An 18,974-nucleotide genomic window follows, 5' to 3' on the forward strand; every position below is an offset into this window, starting at 1 on the left:
AGACTACTCGGACAACAGATCAAAACTCACTCTGGACAACAAAAGACTTATATATGTAAGTATATTAAAGCCAGTCTCGGCTTATGGCATCGAACTGTGGGGTTCAACCAAACACTCAAATCTACAAAGGATCCACTCCTTGCAATCTAAAATTCTTCGCCCTATAGTAAACTCTCCTTTCTACGTCACCAATCAAACCATTCACACAGACTTGAACATTCCTTTCGTGCAACACAAGTGGCTGAAACACGATACAGAAAATTCCATCTTAACATTCAAACACATCACAATCCACTTGTACAACATCTATCTTCCAGAACATTTCCAGACAACACTTCTAGGACAGTCTTAAAAGACAGTGGCCTCGCGATCTCCTCTCTGGAAGCTTTTGGTGAACGCTTAACAAACAACAGGTCCGTCCAGTTCAGCTCACTCTATGAACTTTAAAATTCACAAATTTCCGGTCAACAATTATGTCGAAAATTTGAAAACTAATAAGTCTTTTTCTATTTTCAAATTTGTTTTAATTGGAAATGCTGAGCAAATGGAATGAAATAATAATATTTAAATCCCTAAAAGTTATTTCTTTTTGGGTAATCTGAAAAGATTCTTTTCAACCAGTAACTGAACTTTGTTACATTTTAACGATCAGTGCAAAGAACTTATAAAAGAAAAGCTAATGGATAGAGATAGGAAGACAAGTAATGCGTTTAAAGTTGGCGTAAAGATGATGATGCTATCCCGTTAGGGTGTGTGGCCGAACTCTGCTTCACTGTATTCGCGGGTTCATTGGCAGGACGTGCTCCACCTAGCTTTCCGACTGCTTTATATCTACTCTTGTAATAAGTGCCATCTTTCTTATCCAACTAACTGAATTGCTTTTATTTACAACTGAAAGTTAAATTATTATTTTTTTGTATAGGCATTTCATTAAAACTCCCATATAGTATCTGGCAGTTGGAAATATACAAATGTAACGAAACTAATCAATCATATGTTTTATAAGGAACTTTTCGATATTTTATTCGTTTCTTTTTTTCAAGGAAAAGATTTTTTTTAAAATAATTATTTATTTATTTTATTATTTACTATTTAATGTAAAGCGCTTTCTTCATTTGTTTATTTATAAAAATAATTGATCAATTATAAATCATAACAAGCTGTAGTAATTTTTTAAGACATACATGGAAGTGTGATGAAATTAAGAAGGCTGTAGAAACAGTTGATCAGCATTTACTAACAATTTCATTAGAAATCTGTCATTTAGCACTGCTACCAAAATCAGGATAAAATAAGTTAACAAATTCTAATTAGTTTCTAATTTACTGAGACGCAAAAAAAAAGAACTTAATTTCTAATAATAATTATCACAAATTTTATGGCACATTAATAAAAAAAGTGCGAGGTTATTTACTGGTAAAATAAGTCACATGACTTAAAAGAAATTATTACCTTTTGTCATATAAATTGCTCTTATATAACCTATCATTGAGTAACCTTCGCTTAATGAAGTATTGAAATACGGAAGCATTGCAGTTTTGTTTACATTGATACGAGGTTATTTTGTTCAGGGATAAAAGCTTATTTCATTTTAAGAAACGTTTTTGTTTTGTTTTGTGAATGCACTGCAGGTTTATATTTGTTCTGTTTATTTCAATTTAAAACTTTAAACAAAAAATTGGTATTTATATTTGTGTAATATTTACAGACTGCCAGTGGTGAGTGACTGCGCCCGAGTTGGATCCAGTATGGCTGTCTCCAGAGTGCCCAGTCCTCCGCCACAGGAGGCGAGCACGCCGGTTGCAGAAAATTGGTGTTATACTCAGGTATGTCACTTGGAATTTAAATCTAATTTTAATTTCTTTGAAAAATCATGGGTAACTGAATCCGCATCTTTGTTTTTGAGTCGTTTATTCAAAAAAAGGTTGGCAACTTTTGTTGGAGACTGTACAGCGTTCAGAGCTTTTACAGAACAACCTGAATGTTTAGGTTTATTTCTTTAAAGCACCTCTTTTGAAGCACTACCAGAGACCATCGATTAAGGAACTCCAAATGGCTAAGGTCTATAAACCTCAACTTCGAGGCATCGTCTCAAAAAGAAGTAATTAATCAAACAATTGATCTGAAATTGCCTCTCCACCACAACTGGTGTAATCGAACCGGAAGCCTTCTGATTTCAGTGCGTTCTACTCGGGGCTAAACCTATTCAAATAATCACTATTCGTTCATATCCTGCACAAACTTCCAATTGGTTTGGATTCCATCTTCACATTTTAACCACGTTCTGTGCCACCTACTCCTTCCCCAAGCTGTGCTTGTATGGTTCACATCCGTCGTAGATTTACGTACAACTTAGCATAATTTCTTTATTGCCCTTCCTGTCAATGCCTTTTATTTGTGGTGTATATGTACCATCAGATTCTCCCCTCCTTTCCTGATTGTCTTGATTCTTAAATTACTGTTCTTAAATTTAAGATCTAAGATCCACACTACAAGAAATTTCGGTTTGCAGACGAAATCCTAGACACTTGCTTGTGATTTAGGAAACCATTTTTGTGGCATCACTAACCTGTGCACTAATTTCGAAACCAGAAACTGTGCTTGGCGATCCCGAAGTCTTTGAAGCGCGAGTCCTACTACATACTCTCTACCATCTGTTCTGATCGCCCAAGATTTTTTCTTGGCTTCTTCCTGTTCTTCATTATTCTTTTCCCCAGTTCTTTGTGTATAATTCGAAACGTGGAGAAGTTAGAATATTTAGAGCAATAGTGATTAGAATAGAATGTCGTGTGAACATAGTGCTTTAAAGATAAGTTTTATTTTAATGGAATTTATTGCTGTAGTTTTCTCTAATAAAATGGCAGGTGTAAAGTTTATTACCCGTGTGGCCGTTAATTTGATAAAATTGAATGTAAGATGGTGTTGGCGAGGACCACTGGACAAGGAGAGGGGTCGGTCTGTTGCAGATCAATACGGGCGCACAAGGCTGGGCCGCTACATGTTCTGTATATCTGTATATGTCGGCAGGGGTTGTAGCTCAAGGTCGTCCTCGACCGCGGCCTGCTCGTCACCGCACTCGGCGTTTCACTTATTGGCTGCCTCGGCTTCCCGTTTCCCTCTTCCTCACCTCTCACTGGGTACTTGTAGAGCCAAATGGCGGCCAGGCTCTCTATCTCTCGCCAACATTATCATGTACCTACCAGACTGCTAACCGCCTCCATAACCTTCTGCACATTATTTTCGCCGCCTACCTGTTGGTCGGCCAGCCTTCCTCTCACACCATATATTCCACAAAGTTTCACCAATCATTATCCCATATTTATAAAGCAGTTCACCCCATGCTAAGATTCCTATCAATTCACCTACACAGAATCTTAACCAAGTATCCATTTATTTTTATATAATTCTCTTGCTATACACTAGTTAAGAGAGGAAGAGGTATTGTGGATCCTTATTCCTGTTCTCACCCGGTTTGTGGGGGTCTCCCTGGAGTTTGTAGTAATGGCTTTCACACTGTACATACAGATTGTGCCCCTCCAGAGGACCTAACTGTTACGATCGCAGTACAAAATCCCTCTTTACCGCAAGGATCACTTTACTAATTGTATTTTTACTCGAACATGGCTCCAACGAAATTTCATTAAACCTTATTCAATTCAACAGTTATCTTTCAACTGAACAGCAGTTATGGTGTTTTTCGCTGGCTATAAAGATAAATAAAGCCGTTGATCAGTAGAAATAATCGAATCGGGAAAACACGATTAGCTATTCGATTAGGGCCGTGTACAGCCTAATTTCGTCTGTTCTTGAATTAAGAAGTACGGAGATGGTGCGTATTTCTGATAAAACGGTACCTATTCTTGTCACCATAGAACAGGGATCCCCCAAACTACGGCCCGCAGGCCACATGCGGCCCCCTGAGGACATTTATCCGGCCCTCGCCGCACTTCCGGAAGGAGCATTTCTGTTCATTGGTGGTCAGTGAGAGGAGCACTATATGTGGTGGCGGTGCCGCAAAGCGCTGCGTCGCTCATGTACAGTACTACTACCGATGACGCGGGATTCACGCGTCACGGCTCCCTAAAACAGTGTAAAATAACAGCAAAAGTAGGAAGAAAGGCAAAGCACTATAACTATAAACCGGTCATTGGACCATCTCATTAGCCAAAAGCAGGTCCATAGTTCCCACAGAAATACTGGGCAGAAATACTGGGTGATTTAAATTTACTTGTTCTTTATTTGAAATATTCTATTTGTTCCCGTTTTGTTTTTTTTTACTTTAAAATAGTCTGGCCCTCCAACGGTCTGAGGGACAGCGAACCTAGCCCCCTATGTAAAAAGTTTGGGGACTCCTGCCCCAGAACTAATACAAAAAACAGTTGTAAGAATAGGAAGTAGATTCCATTTCAGCTGTAGTATTAGGAGCTTTGATGTTATCAACTTAAACATTTATGAGTTCAAATTAAATTGAAAACTAATACATTAGTACCATCAATTGAAAATTGAAAACAGTCTGATGAAAATAATAAATACAAACGAAAGTTAACGAACTCTATCTACAAGATATGCATTATTATTTTATGTTTCCTCCTTCCTCAATATTATAACAAAAGATTTCTTTCAATTAAATTTAAAATTTAATTGAAATTTTGTACCAAAGAAGCTGTAAAGATGAAAGCTTTTTTTCTTCTTCTTTATATTAATTAATTTTACTATCGATTCTTTGCCAATATTTCGCTAATAACCTTCTTATTTAATTCTTACAATATTTCTTGTAATACTTAGTTGAATGCATTATGTCTTTTTAATGTTCTGTACCTTGAACTGCTTTTATTGTTCTGCAATCAAATTTAGCTTTTTGTTATAATTTAGTTAAAATATCATTGAAAGGTGAAAGGTATTCTGTTTCTGTCTGAAGTACTAAATTTTTTTGAATATAGTTAAGACATATTTACTTATAATCATTCAGTTTAAGTTGCACCCTGACTATTATTATTGCTCTATATTTTAAAGTTATTTTTCAATAACTTTTTTGAATCTTTACTTGCTTTATTTAAAATAAGAAATTAATTCAGTCTGTCTGATTTAAATATAGCTTGCTGAGTTAGTAATTTTTTAGTATTTTACTAGCTAAATAAAAGTGTGTTGAGGTGATTAACCTCCATGTTTATTCTATAAATCTTGGCTAAATTCAGCGTAATACAGAGATACCGGGTTGTGGTCCATTCAAGATTTAATTTTAATTAGTAATACTTTTGTATAATAATTCAACGGGTTTAATATTTGGACAAGTTTTGGATAACTATGTTTTATTTTTATTTTTTTATACTGTAGCAAGCATGTTTATTGTATATCTCTGACTGATTTCAATTTTTCAACCATCATTAGAGATTAATAATAATTAAATAACATAATTAATTAGTGCTGATACTGTCAATTTTGAGCCATAACTACTCTCATATTGACGCTTCAATTTTTTTTATTTTATCTGTGGATCTTTAGGAGATAAATTGGGGAGAAAGTGTTATTTTGTACTTATTTCTAAAAAATTCGGTTTTTTGTAATTAAGGCGCTTCATCACTTAAGGTTAATGAAGTGTTCTCTCATCTCATACAACACTGCTCATCCCCGAATGGTGAGCTGTAAGAAGCTCCTAGGACAGGGGTCGGAAACTTGCGGCTCTTTTATCCAAATTGTGTGGCTCTTCAGCGTGCCCAAAATATATTGTATAGTTTAATTTTATTGAAACGAATGAACATTCCATTAATTAAAGGTATTTTTTCAAAAATAATTTTAAATGTGATAGGTTCGAAATTGAATAGAATTATACAATATTAAAATAATTGTTTTATACTGATTTTTCATACGTTTAGTTATTATTTATTTGTTTATTTACTTTGCAATATGTGAAGATAAATATATAAAACAATTAAATGTTATTGAATATCATAAAATAATAATTTGCGAATACAAATGATCTAAACAGTTTGTTTACACTATCATCCTTGCGGCTCTTAGTAAGATTTATTAAAATTATTTAAGGAGAAATGGCTCTCTACTTAAAATAGGTTGCCGACCACTGTCCTAGGATAGGATAGGAGGAAAAAAAAGACCCGGAAGCTGGGGTTTCGAACCCGGGATCTCAGTACACGAACCATTGGATTAATTGCTCCCCTGAGAAGTGGAATTCTCTAGAATTTTTATTTTCAGGCACTTATTTCAGATCTAGTAGATTGCCAGAAGATAGTCTTATTAGACTGAAACGTCTCATGAAAAGATAAAATAAAAAGATAATTAAAACAAAAAATCATTTTACAATTTTGAAGGCTTCAAGTTGCCTCCTTTATTCCCGCCATTGCATTTTTAAAAAAACCCAAAATGGCACTCCTTCCTTAATAAAGATATTAGTAAACAAATGAGGAGTGTAGCTATGTTTGCGGACTGAAGTTGAAATGACTAAAAAAGTGTGACTAAGTATAGCTGGTGGAAGGATAGCTCGCGCCAGTTGCTCTAGGACATTACCCCCTAGCAAGCTATACCCCGCTCAGCTTTATAGCTAGCTCTAGGTTCACTGCCCTGCCAATTCACTATATCACAACTATAGGCTGCAATGCCTCTTATATCTGCCTAATCCCCACCCCTATCCCTAAATATATTTCTATGTGTATGTAAGAACGGTTATTTTTAAAAAGGTGCGTATTTTAATAGAAATAAATTTTAAAAATTTGAGCGTACTATGAATATAGTTTGCGATTGTAAATCTAATAATGCAATAATAATTTGTTTCTGAGATAGAATTTTTCTAGGATTTCATTTATTCTCTCTAAAATGTTAATTTAAAAGTATTTAATAATAACTATTACATACTTTGGCGGGTAGCATACGCTTGAATGTAAATACTCTTGTAGCAGTTTCAGAAGTGGAATGAACCGCCAAGCGTAGCAAGCGAAGGGTCAAGGTCTGTGCAAAGTTCACATTTTAACACCGTTCAATATCCAGAGCTCTAGGGGTTAGCCATCTTAAGTAGGGCAGTTTTTTTTTTCTCTCTTACTAATCCCACAGAAATCGAACTCAAATCATTTTCATCAATAGCTGAGAAAGGTTAGGCTTCCAAATTGCTGGAATCTTTCTTTTATCTCGTTCTCTTACTCTTAGAAAGAAGATGTGTGGCAATCATGTTACAATTACAAGATTATTATTTCTTATGTTTCTCATAGAATTAAAAACGTGGCAAGTCTATCATGATTTCTTACTTAAATTACACCTTAAAATTGAAAATAAATTTTCAAAAAATGCAATAATTTTTTGGGGCTCAATCTTCTCTCTTTTCTGAACTGACTCCTCGTACGTAGCGAATTCATTTCTTTAAAAAAAAGGCTATCCTTTAAAAAAACTCTGACCAGAATTGACTTGTCTGAATTAGCCGTTTAGCAGCAATTCTTTGCTCTACTATTTACTTAAAATTTTCTTTCATTCTAAGCAGGTATTCTTTACCTACATCGATTTGACCGCAGAATTAATCCGTCAAGGCCGTGGGGCTATAAGGATAATTGTAGGCTTATTAACTGGCCTAATGAAAAACACATGCATCGCTTGGGCCTGGCAGATGGCTAGCCTTTGTAGGTTCTGTCAGGAAGAGGAGGAAACGGCACTGCTACACGTGTTGTGTCAGTGTGTGTGTGGGGCTTGTCTTGGCTAAGGATGTTACTTCTCGGGGAGGAAAAACCAAGGCCTGGTGAGCTTTACCCGGGGAGTCGCTCTCCAGAATTAAGAGTCTGATTAAGCGGACAGGTCTGGAGGGTGAGCTCTAAAATCGGGGAGCCACAATAGATCCTAAGGGGTTGCTGTGGCGTAGGCCTTGAGGCCGCCCTAATCTAATCTATTCTATTCTACCTACATCGATAAAAACATTACATCAACAATGAATAAAATCAATCTGTGGTAACATTTATTTATTTTCCAAACATTCCTAAGTATAAGAATTGTAAGTTGTGGAGAAAAAGATCCGATGAGGGAAGCCTGGACCCAACTTAGGAGAGAGAAACCTCTTTTTTTCCCCCATGATTTAAGGCAACATCTGAGGTTATTGGCGCCTGGAGCTTTTTTCAGCTCACTGTAAGAAACTCCTAGGAAAAAAAAAATCTAAGGGTCAGCAGCTGGATTCGAACCCAGGACCTGCGCGTGGGAATCCAACACGCTAACCGCATAGCTAATACCTTCCCTGAGAGAAACTTTAAGTGGTAAGAAAACTGAAAGATTTGTTTCTGTTCAAACGTAAGCGAGAAAGAGTTTATAGCGTAAAACTCCTTTTTTTCTCTATTCAGCTAAATAAAAATGGGAGGTTTATTTTAGCCAGAGCTCTGCATGTAGAAACAGAGCAATTTGGACACTGGTTGGATTTTTTGTTTTGTTTTCAAGGCCAGTAAGAGTTTTTTTCTTAATTTTTTTGCATGAATTCAGTTGGAAACGTGTGGCCAAATGTAAACAATAAAACTGTTTGGAAAGTTATTATTTAGAATTTAAATTTATTATTAGGCGCAATAAGGAATATCTTTTGCCCGTATTGTACGTGTATTGTGTTTGTGTCAGCACTCCGATGATAATAGGGGGAGCAGAGGCCTATAAGAGCGTGCTTAGCGCTTTATTGTGTTGTGTGGTGTGGACCAAGCGGGGACCCGTGTGGTAGAGAAGGGAGCGAGTGTTGGAAGAGGCGGCGCAATGCCCCCGCGGAGACGTTCAACCCAACCCCAGTCAAGGTCATTCACACCTCAACCATTTCTGGCCGACCCACCATTTTGCCCAAATGTTAGCCCTCTAAACAACCAACAGCAGACCGAAAAAAGGAGAATAATACTGGGCTTAATACTTACTTGAATTTTTGTTTAGAACCATCAAACTCATAAACTTAGTATATTTACAAAGTGCTCAGTAGAGGTACTTCCGAAGGTATGGTGCAGCCAAGTTCCTTTAAAATCATTTTTTACACCACAAAATTAACATTCTTAGTAATACTGAATGAGTGGTAAAAACCTACACTTCACTGAAATAGCACTAAAGAACTGTTAAGGAAATGAGCACCCAATTAATATTTTTATTTATTACTATAAAATAATACTTTAACGAATCCTAGGTGTGGCATTTGGAAATAACAAATTTGAATTTTGTGCAGTTTTCGTCACATGCGATAAAAACTCAAAACAAATAATCTTTTTCAATTGCAATACTTCCCCTTCTGAGTAGAAAAAAAAAATTGCAGACAAAACCAAAGAAGCCTCGTTGTTCAGCTCTTAAAAACTTTTATTTTCTTAATATCTGCATTGCGACAAACACACATGTAGTGTGTTCTAACTATTATATAAAAATGAAGATATAAGTTTCTTCATTCGTAAAAATTATCTTCCCGACCTGACTACATAGTAGTTAAGAAGTCTCAGAGTTTAGTATTAGGGGTGAAAATACATTACAGTATGGGGGCTCTTGTAAAACCCGGAATTCATAATAAAAGGCATCTCTAATATTTTCCCCTAACACATACGAAACCTTCCTAGTTAACTTAACCTTTTCCCCCCCGAACAGCAGACTAAATCCTGAAAACACCCTTCGGTAGCCTGTACAGTATACAGTAACCAATCGATAACCTTCTCGCTTCACTCTCTATAGACTAGATCAAAATAATTTACTTTACAAAGCCATGTATCATTATTTGTATTTGTTACAGGTGAAAGTCGTCAAGTTTAGTTATATGTGGACAATTAACAACTTTAGCTTTTGTCGAGAAGAAATGGGCGAAGTTCTTAAATCATCCACATTTTCTGCCGGAGCTAATGATAAATTAAAATGGTAAGAGGAAAAATACATTATAATATCTTACAATTTATAAAAATATAAGAAATAATTTTAGCATTATTAGTTCATTGGCAATAATCCTGACCTTGAAGAAAGTTACATCTTCAAATATAAAGAGAGGCTAGAAATAGTCTGCAATAGAGTTCTTTCTGTTGGAATTCAACATTGAGTGTATATAAATAAATCCTTTATGGTGTTTCATCCCCAGCTATTTAAGTTACAATACTTTCAGACTACTATGTTTTTCAAAATACAAAAATTGTATTTCTCTTTTCTCAGTTCGTCTAAATAATAGTATAAATGAAAAACTATTTTTATTTAAAGTTCAATAAAGAAATAACAAGTTAATGTTTATGTGGTGCAAAGTATAAATCATCATTTTCCTTGATTACACAACTTTTTGCAAGCTCTTGCATTGTATGTCCACCTTAATCTTTTAAGTGTAAAAGGAAAGAATTCATAAATTACAATTATGCAGGCTGAAATTTTGTAATATCGCCGCACTCAGTGGAAAAGACATCGATCAAAACAAATGAAAATCCGATTGTGCCAGATCGAGCCCTTTGCTAAGTGATACAATTCCATTTTTGTGCAAGTTTTTCATTTTCGATAATGAGGGATTGTATTCCTATTGGAACAGTAGAACTCTTTAGAAGATTCACAATTCCAGCTATTCACAATAAATGTGTGGTCAATATCTTCTAGATAGATACCATGTAATTTAAAGAAAAATAACATCATCACGCCTTCCCAATTCTAAGCTGATTAATATTACCATTTTTTCATCAAATACTAATCGATTTCTGAAACCATCAACCATCACACTTTGGTTTATCAAATAGCTTCAGACAAGTTTCTAAACGACGCTGAACTTGTACTAGATTCAATTCATGAAGACTCTATTCAGTTCATATTGGCACAGAGACACCCTATATCTGAGATAATGGTTAAAGGAGTTTTTACTTGCTTGTTTAGTGATCCTACAGCTAACATTCGGCCCGAATATCCACCATCAAAGGGTTTCCTCATTTCTAAAATGGAGTTAAATTTTTGAGCAATATCTCTTTTTCATCTGCACAAATTTTCCTAGATTGTTTTGGCAGCAGCACTTATCATAATTCTTATAACTTCAATAACGAAACAATTCTTATTAAAAATTCATATTAAACAAAAGAAAGACTAGAAAAGCAATTAGATTCAAAGCTAAGTTTTGTAAAAAAATAATAAAACAAAAAAAGACTATGTTGTCCACCCCATTAAAACATTAACTGCTCTAAAATAATATAAATTAAGAAATTACTTATATAAAAATTAACCTAATTAAAAAGAAATAAAATGCTTGGTAATGTAAAATAATAATATACAAAAAAAAAAGAAGAAGGCGCTTCAGACTTTGCATTTAAGGGTCATTGGCATCCAGGGCACTGCTCGTTGAGGATGTTTGGACTTGGAGGTCGAGCACTCTCTTTTAAGAGGTTGCTTTTTACTAGGTCCGTGAGAAATCACACAACGGGAATAGATGAAACAAGCTGTGTTGTGTTGCTTTTGCTCAGAAGCCATCTAGTACCATCATAGAACTTATATATATTATTTTTTTTTTGCATCATTATTCTTAAGCATAGGTAATGGCTAAAAAAAAAAAGTACGTGGAAATATGCTTTGTAATCATTTACCACAGAAAACAAAATAATCAAGTTTTCTTTATAAGATTATTTCAGTATTTATGCCTTAAGTTTTTTGAGTGTTGATATTAATTGCATCTTATTTATTACAACTAGAAGAATTGAGAAAGTTTTTTGGAAAATCTCGTCATCTCCAGCATCTTCAGTGCCTTCTTTTAAATATTCAACCATTCTAAACAGTGGCCTGCTATTGGCAGGTCTTAAACGGTATTTGTCGTCTTAATTTTAAACTTAACAAGCTCGAACTTCTTTTCTTTTTTTTAATGTAACAGTAAAGAAAGGTTAAATTGTATTTTTTTGTAAACACATTTAAGGAATCTTTCAAGAACATTGTTACATCTAAAGGCCACTATTCATTACTTTTGAGCAATGTAAGAACCGAGTTCATTATGAGGCTGTAAAATTTATACATAAGTAATAACTTTACTCGAATTATTTATTTAGCCTTGTTTATTAAAACCTTGAGTGGAGATGATGTTAACATTGAAATATACTACAATAAATACTTAAACTAATTAAGATACCCAAATATGAGCAGTATATAAGTTTTCTTGTAAACATCTGTAAATACTGTTAATCTGTTAGGGAGTTTGGAAAAGTAAATGCCTAAGATCTTATGAAAAATTTATTAACATTATCGTTCTATTAGTTCATGAAACATGCTTGCATCCATGGCACGACTGTTTATTTCAATCTACCCTTAATACTAACCCCTTAGAAAACCAAAGGAGAAATTAACTCTGATGGAAACGCATAGATCTCAATATTGTGTTTGTTTTGTTTTTATTATAGAAAATCCATCCTGATGTAAGCATTTCATCCTATTTCAAATGATACTATCCTAAAGTAATAATATTTCGAACATATAAATTAGCGTTAAATATATATATTCATTTTTTTGGTTTACATATTTATAAATTAATAATTTACTGTATTTGTTTGTATAGGTGTTTACGTGTAAATCCCAAAGGTTTGGATGAAGAGAGTAAAGATTATTTATCACTATACCTTCTTCTCGTTTCTTGTAATAAGTCTGAAGTCAGAGCCAAATTTAAATTTTCTATATTAAATGCTAAGCGAGAGGAAACCAAAGCAATGGGTACGTTATTTTTTTATATTTTTAACAACTTGGATATTTTTTTTAGTTTCTTAAAATATTTTCTTTTAAGTGCACTATGCTGTAAACCGGTGTAGTTGCTTAAAAAGGATTGTTTTTTTTCTTACAAAACTTCATTTTAAAATCAATTTAGGAGTTTTGTGATGGTTTTGTGATATAATTAATAGCATTAGATAAAATTAGATAATAATCGTTCGGATCAGTCAGTGGATATGATCTATGAGTTAAATTATATCTCTCTGCTTCTTCTAACAAAGTTGTAAATTTTTTTCAAGACATTTATTGAATGACATGAATTCATTAAAGATTTTAAACAAAAAAAGATGACAATTTTGTGTTTATTAAAAGATATTAAAGCTGAGGAATAATTGTAACTTTTATTAATCTCATGTTAATTTAGAGGTTCGGATTATTCAAGGACCCGAAGAACTGAAGGGCGGATTCATTTACTTGTAATGAGACAAAACTAGGGTAAACTTACTGGAAAGCAGATCACTAGAATGATGTGCTTGATGTAATTCGATAGTGTTCTCAGTAAGTTATTTCTGGTGAACATTCCAAAGAAAGTCTAGGCATTTTGAGTTCCCCAAAGTTACGTTGGCAGATATAAACTTTATTTTATAGTAGGTCATAAGTCTAGGCTCCTTCTATTACTATTCTTTTTCTTTGGATGGCCCATAATGTTTGGATAGCATAGGGTTTGCCTCTTCACTGATGATTAGTAATAATAGAGTATGAAAGCTACCTGCCATCGGTTTAGAAAGAAAATAATCTTATTAAAAAGACGAAATGCAGCAACTCCTTTCAAAGAGTTTGTAATTCTTCTCGAGGGGTTTATGAATAAGTAGAAAGACAGTATATTCTTTCATTCTAAGTCAAGAATGATTTTCTTGTGAGTCAGCCAAGATCTTAGCAATACATGAGCTATACATGAACAGCTTGCTTGATTTAAGGATCATAGAATGGATCTTCTAGCGATTGTCTGCATGTTTCTAAACGATTCTGAGCTCTTATGTTGTTGATGAAAACGTTCTTATTCTATTTTGTGAGTTGCAGGTAAATAAATGTTTTATCCCCCACTTTAGAGGATTGCTTGCTTGGAGACACAGCTTCAGTCCCACAGTATCCACATCTACCATTGAAAGACTTCCTGTCTTCCTCTCCAAGCTGGTAAACCTTCTTAAACTCTAGAAAATGTGGCTGAGCAAATCGTTCAGTAAATACCTCCTTCCAGTTTAACTTCAAAATTTTACTAGTTGCTTCGGCTACATACATACCTTTCACCAATAATGTTTAGTAATATCTAAAACTTTTATATTTCCTAACATCATGAGCAAACGAAACACAAGACAGAGCTATCAATCAGAATTGGAATTACGTTTAGCATAATTTTATCATAGATAAAGGGTTAAGAAAAAATAAAATTCACAGCTTTGGTAAGTAAACAAAGGCAATGAAAAAAACCTCTTGCAAAAATCATTTTTTATTATTACTCAGCCCTTTATATAAACAGTTTTCTTTAAATACAATTTCTTTCAAAGTTTTATCCTTTTTTTTTTTTAACTAAATCTAAAAAGTAACAAAATAATAATAATAAAAAAAATACCTCAAAAAATATAGGACAGCGATATTTACTTGTATGTAAAATAACCTTATGTAAAACAAAATTTCATAGTCAAAGTGAAACCTGGTGAAAGTGTGGAAAGTTATACAACAATGGTATGAGAGTCAAATAGTGGAATAGAGAACTTATAATCAGGTAGTCAGTAACACCAGCGAATCTTTTAAGTTATTCTTCCTTAGTCATGGTATTTAGTTCAGGAGTTCATCTCCACTTTTAGAATTACCAAAAGCAATAAAATTTCTACATTATTACTTATTAGCAATCAATATGGATTTTTCATTTGATCAAATGAATAGTAAATAGTTGATTACTATTCGCTTTTATAAATATCTTTAGTTTTTTTGAGTGTTGAAAGCGCAGTTCAAATCGAAATAAATATCTCCATAAATGTTATAACTGTAAATTAGGAGGCTAGATGGTTGGAGTAGTATGAAACAAAAATTCTTGGTTGAAAGTACCATAAAAAATTATTCATGAAGAAATTAACCAGCAAAGATTGGTTTTTAGAAATTATGCACGTAACATTTAATAATAATAATGAAATCACCTCGGTGAAACTAAAAAACTCTCAACCATTAAGAAAATCCGTTCACTTTATTTTTTCAATAACATTTATTTGTTGGTTCAAAATTTTATTAAGTATTATTTTTGTTTTAAATAGTCAAAAGAATAAAGATCTTTACAAAATGTAAACTTTTAATTTTTTTTGCAACTCTTAGAATTTGGCCTGATATGGCGAGGCATCAGGTTTTGAATTGTCTTTTGTCAAATGGATCTCATTTTTCTATAGAGCCATGTGGAGCTGTAAGAAGTAGTTGGAACTACTTGCTCTAACTACTCGGCCACCGGATTCATGTCGATAGAATATGCTTAGCCAATCGATAAGATTTACACCTATTACCTCCAAGAAACGGATGACCCTATTTACTGTTAATGGTCTGGCGTCATATATGAGTATTAAAACTGTCTCTCGGATAGTTAGGGCAAGAGGTATCAGTGTCTCTAAAAAGGATTTCTTCCAACATTCCTAGCTGCAGTTGTTTCACCATTTTAATAAAAAAAGATAAATCGGTGCGGGCCTCCCAATGTATTCCACTCCACACCATATATGTTAAAGCTGAAAAGGAGCTAGTAGAGGATTGAAGCGCAAACGGGGCTAAAAATGAATTAATACTGTTTTAAATTTTTTTTTCTCCTCTCTGGTGATTTGGGAGGTTCTGTAATGAAAGATATCATAAAGAACACAGTGTCCTCCATGCAAGAAAAAAGTATGGGACAAATTTTTGTGTTTGATGTATTTATCTAAAGTAATTAATTATTTAATAAAGTTCAATGTCTTTTACTCTTCCAGAGAGTCAGCGAGCATACAGATTTGTGCAAGGAAAAGATTGGGGTTTTAAAAAATTTATTAGAAGGGATTTCTTACTGGATGAAGCTAACGGACTACTACCAGATGATAAGTTAACAATATTCTGCGAAGTAAGTCACCAATCTACATTTTTTGTTGCTTTTTTATTAACTTAAATTTCCTATTCATAAAATATATATTACGTACAATTATTCTTATTATTATTTTTGTAAATAATTAGGTGAGTGTTGTTGCTGACAGCGTAAATATTTCTGGGCAGTCGAATGCCATACAATTTAAAGTTCCTGAATGCCGTCTCCCAGATGATCTCGGGCAATTATTTGAAATTCAAAAGTTCAGTGATGTTACATTATCAGTTGGCGGACGAGAATTTCAAGCCCATAAAGCTATACTTGCAGGTAAAAATAATTTGAATTCAGCAATGACATCTTTTCAACGTGATCATATTAAGATATATATTTATATATTTCAAATTTTCATTTTTGCCAAGGATAGAAATATGTATTTAGATCAAAGGCCACCCATGAAATGGGTACAGTAACATCCCATTTTATATATTTATTATTATTTTAAGGCTCCGTTCTTCAGGTACATTATATGTTATAGTGACCAAGCAAAGTAGGAATTTTTTTTTAGCGATGTATATGTAATTTAAAAATGGCGAAAAATGTAACTTTTACTGTTCAGTAGTGTGTACTACACGTAAACACATTTACAGAGAGTGCATACACATTCAGAAACAACTTGGGAAATGTGATTTTTGTTCAAATTTGCCATGATCGCATTACTTTGTAATTAATATCAGCCCAATTAATAGTAAATACATAAAGATTTATTGATCTACATTAAACTCAAGCATTCATATTTATTTGCTGATTCTAGTCTCCATCGCTTTCCTAGGTAGCTGATCCTTCTTCAGCCTGCTTCCTTGTCCGTAATTCCTTAGCTGCACTCTCAATTAATCGAGCAAGCGTATCACATTTTAATGTAGTTCTGATCATAGTATTTATGATACGGGGAATGTGATATGTGTCTCTCCAAGTATTGCCTTCAATTTTCCGAAGAAACTTCATCTCCGTTTGGAGCTTCTCTTTGCTGGCCACCACCAACACAAGGTCGCCTGCGAATGCGAATACGGAAAATTTAATTGCAGTTTGCAGTTTCTAAAGAACATAGTCCTTTAAATTTGGTTTGCTTTAAGTAACTAATGATTGTTGTTTCACCTTCAATTTAGTTTAAAATATTTTGGGTTTTTTTTTTTTCATTTAGAAAGGAATGTCTTCTAATTTTGCTTGATAGACTTTTTTTATTCAAATACAGAACGTATAATACTTCTCACTTCTCTTATAATAAATTAAATTCATTTTCAGTGGAAAATACTAATTTATTACTTGATTATTTTTTACAGCAAGAAGTCCAGTTTTTGCAGCAATGTTTGAACATGAAATGGAAGAAAGGAAACAAAATAGAGTTGCTATTACTGACGTAGATCAAGAAGTACTAAAAGAAATGTTAAGATTTATTTATACTGGTAAGGCCGCCAACCTGGAAAGAATGGCCGATGATCTCTTAGCTGCAGCTGACAAGGTAATTTACAAAGGCAATTTAGTTGAATAAATTAAAACAGTTTACCATGGACGAAGCAAAAAATATTTTTCTCATATCTTTTCACGATTATAAAACAAATGTGTTGGTATTTTCTGCGTAGTTTTTTCCAAATTGTATATCAATTGATGTTTTTTAAAAAAAACAAAACAAAAATTGGTTTTATACTTGTAACGTTATAACAAACTTTTTAACTCAACTGTGTCGCAGTTATATTGGAAAAAAATTGTAAAGATAGTGTAGAATGTTGCCAAAAAGAAGCGTCTGATCTTCATTTAAGTATGTACAAAAATTATGTATGTATAAATATATATACACAAATTCAATCGGCTACAACAAACTGAACAGCCACGGTTGCATATTTCAGGTGAGAATTAAGACATTCTTTTGACAAAATTTACAACTTCTTTACAAAAACAAGGAAAACAGATAGTATTCAATTTAACTTTTTTATTAACCCTTTATAATTCAAAGTTGATATATTTTTTTTGACTAGATATCATATTCATTTTCAAATTATTTGTTCTCAGTATGCCCTTGAGAGGCTGAAAGTAATGTGCGAAGAAGCGCTTTGCACAAACCTGTCTGTAGATAATGCTGCTGATACGCTTATCCTGGCAGATCTTCATAGCGCTGACCAACTTAAGGCACAAGCTATTGATTTTATTAATACGTAAGTTGGAAGGTTACTTTTTTTACCTTTTACTATTTAGCTTTTATAAAAGAGAGTATATTAAGAGTGTTCTGACGCGTTTTCTTATGGTGCATTGTTGATCCAGAGGGCACCTGGAAAAAAAGAAGGTAGGTCTAGATCGTGTTGGCTTCTGCCGTTTCTTTGGGGAGATAGAGGGGACTTTAAACACATTTCCTAACGAACTACGATGAAATCATTCAAGGAACAATTGAAATCCGTAATAATCATGAGAACCTGAGTTAATAAATTGAACCCAATTTACATTAGAAGATTTTTACTGTTATATTTAAATCTTGATAGTTTAGTACAAGAACCTATCGTAAAAGCCAAAAATGGAGTTGCTATTACTTTCTAAAGGGGTATGATCTAAAAGATCTAATATATCTGATAAGTGTTCATCCGGCTTCCGAAAAGTACAAATTGGAGATTAGGCATGTCTACTTAATGTGCACTTAAGGCATTAATGCATGCTCTGGTCCAATCTTGACCATCATCCTTTTTATCTGACTATACCTTACTTAAGGCTTAGATGCCAGTTGAACACCTGGACATACCATATTGTTGCATCCAATTATGGTTTATGAAATTCCTGCGGGATAAAAAGGTGGAATCTGGTTGGTGGAAATTTTTTTTAAAAAAATTTGAAATTTTAAGGAAGGATTCAATTGCCAATTGCTTATTATTTTTGGTGACTGATTTATCCTATTATTTATTATCTCTCGAGTAATCTGCCAATGTCGGTCAAAATCGAGTATATTAATCTCAACCACTCAGAATAAGGCGTCGTATCAATATTTTGCCTACCTGTGATGTGGACGATTGTCCACAGTAAATTCTTAAATACAGTAGTTGCTGCAGTATGAAGAGATTCTCTTCATTATTTTATTTTAAGGCGAATTATAAATACTTTTGTATATTGTGTACTTCTTTAAAAAACAAAAAAAAATTCCATTTTCAACTGAAGATAATGCTAAGCTAGACGCTCTCAATCATGAGTGCTATACTCTCTTCTTGGATCACTTTAAATCTTCTAGACT

General features: G+C 33.5%; 1 protein-coding gene across 5 annotated transcripts in view; it reads left to right on the plus strand.

Moving 5' to 3' along the window:
- Positions 1-18,974, plus strand: part of rdx (BTB/POZ and MATH domain-containing protein rdx) — a 143,186-nt gene that overhangs the window by 117,343 nt on the left and 6,869 nt on the right. For 4 of the 5 annotated variants that reach the window (XM_074128097.1, XM_074128096.1, XM_074128095.1 and 1 more), the window contains 7 exons: positions 1,709-1,826; positions 9,719-9,840; positions 12,476-12,627; positions 15,621-15,748; positions 15,859-16,036; positions 17,047-17,225; positions 17,774-17,916. In XM_074128097.1, coding sequence (XP_073984198.1) covers positions 1,749-1,826; positions 9,719-9,840; positions 12,476-12,627; positions 15,621-15,748; positions 15,859-16,036; positions 17,047-17,225; positions 17,774-17,916 — 980 coding nt within the window. In that variant the 5' untranslated portion in view covers positions 1,709-1,748. Of the gene's footprint in view, positions 1-1,415; positions 1,632-1,708; positions 1,827-9,718; positions 9,841-12,475; positions 12,628-15,620; positions 15,749-15,858; positions 16,037-17,046; positions 17,226-17,773; positions 17,917-18,974 lie in introns of those variants that run through there. The other variant, XM_074128094.1, reaches the window with a different exon arrangement.

This window comes from Rhodnius prolixus, unplaced genomic scaffold (genome assembly GCF_049639745.1).
Source record: "Rhodnius prolixus isolate KJV_2025 unplaced genomic scaffold, Rpr scaffold_9, whole genome shotgun sequence".
NCBI classification, from domain to species: Eukaryota; Metazoa; Arthropoda; class Insecta; order Hemiptera; family Reduviidae; genus Rhodnius; species Rhodnius prolixus.